Source organism: Vigna umbellata, chromosome 2 (assembly GCF_029865625.1).
Source record: "Vigna umbellata cultivar VRB3 chromosome 2, Vumbellata_1.0, whole genome shotgun sequence".
Lineage (NCBI taxonomy): Eukaryota > Viridiplantae > Streptophyta > Magnoliopsida > Fabales > Fabaceae > Vigna > Vigna umbellata.
The window spans coordinates 32,596,318-32,598,028 of record NC_142166.1 but is presented as its reverse complement, the minus strand read 5'-3'; the positions used below and the strand labels follow the sequence as shown (position 1 = coordinate 32,598,028).

General features: G+C 33.4%; 1 protein-coding gene across 1 annotated transcript; it reads left to right on the top strand.

The window, feature by feature from the left end:
- Window positions 1-817: 817 nt before the first annotated feature.
- LOC148203825 (uncharacterized) lies at window positions 818-1,294 on the top strand. The gene has a single exon (XM_088107775.1). The coding sequence runs from the start codon at window positions 818-820 to the stop codon at window positions 1,292-1,294; it is 477 nt and encodes a 158-aa protein (XP_087963901.1).
- The last annotated feature ends 417 nt before the right edge of the window (window positions 1,295-1,711 follow it).

Below are 1,711 nucleotides of genomic sequence, written 5' to 3'. Positions count from 1 at the left end.
ATTTGTATAGGAGTTATTTTTCAATTGTAAAGCAATTAGAAGTTTCATAACTTAGTGATTTCTTGTGGCAATAATCGATTATCATAAGAGATAATTAATTATCACAAGTAAAAGTGGAAAAAGGGTTCTTCTCGACAATAATCGATTATCATAGGGACAATCGATTATTACTGCAAGTTTTGATATTGTCTAGGGTTCGACAATAATCGATTATCACGTTTTTCAAAACTCATAACGACTCGAAATATTATCACTTGCAGTTGGGAATTGTCTTTTCATTTTCTAACCCCTAACCTATATATAGAACCTTCCTAAACCTTTTAAAGGTTACCTAAACCATTTGAGAGCAGAAAATTGTTTTGAAGAAGTTCTCTAGTTTAAGTGTGAGCTTAATCAAGTCTTGAGAAAGGAGCTTGTGGTTAGTGTGTCTAAAGGTTCAAGCGGTTCTCTACAAGTTGATTGAGGTGATATTCATTCCATCATGTGTAGAAAGAAGGTGTATTTTGTTCTTATTGTTTTATCATTCTCATTCTAATCTAAAACTGATTTATAGTGAAAAAGTTAATCACTCTTTTATAGTGATTAACGATTCGACATAGAATCTTTTGATTTGAACTAGGATAAAATTATGTGTGTGCTTTTATCTATCTCTGCATCTTTTATTCATAAATTATGTGTGTGCTTTTAAAAGAACAATTCACCCCTCCTATCTTGGTTATTGTTCATTTTCACGCTCCGTTAAACATTCCACTACGCGATACCAATTCCTACAATTGGTATTAGAGCTTGCTTTGATAGTTTTTCAAATTTTATGAAAATGGCCGGACATAACCAGGTTTATGCTGAGGGTGCTTCTATCAACAGACCACCACTTTTTACTGGTGATAGTTATGCCTTCTGGAAAGTTAGAATGCAAATTTTTATGGGGTTTGTTGACAGAGGCATATGGAAAGTAGTTGAAAATGGTCCTTTTATCCCAACTAGAACTGTTTATGGTGTTGAACAAGGAAAACCTTACTTGTCTTGGACTGTTGAGGAAAATAAAAGAGCACAATTTGATATTAAGGCTAGAAATATTATTTCTTCTGCTATTGTGCTTGATGAATTCTATAGAATATCTATTAGTAAGACAACACAGGAAATGTGGGAGGTTCTCAAAGTCACTCATGAAGGTACAAATGATGTAAAGCGTGCAAGGAAGAACACCTTGATCCAGGAGTATGAAATGTTCAAAATGCAATCTTATTTTAGGACTCCAAGAGGGAAAAAACGTCAACAACAACTCTCCTCATAAGCATTTTAGATTAATTTAAGTTGTAAATTCGTTTTTAAGTATTTTTGGACAGATTTGCACAATTGGCCCATTTTTGGTCATTTTGGAATAGGCCCAAAAAGGGGGCCTAACCTATGTTTTAGTGTCTAGCAACCACCATCCTTAGTTTCTCTCCTTCATTCTCTTCTTTTCGATTTTTTAGTTTCTGGATAGAGTTCCTATGAGGTTTCATTTTCGTTTTATATATTGAACTCATTTTAATTGCAATTAGATAGTCGATTTCGTTTCTGCACTTGGATTCTCGTTTTGGGTTCCTCTTCTACTTTCGTTTTCACATTACAATTTTGAATTCCATTGTAATTTTGTTTCCCATTCAGTGTTCGTTTTCCCCATTTCGTTTATGAATTAATTTCTATTTTCTGGTTCCATTTCGTTTTC

Bases quoted from the DNA above. Each gene is read 5' to 3' on its own strand.
- LOC148203825 (XM_088107775.1), top strand. From the start codon at position 818: ATGGCCGGACATAACCAGGTTTATGCTGAGGGTGCTTCTATCAACAGA.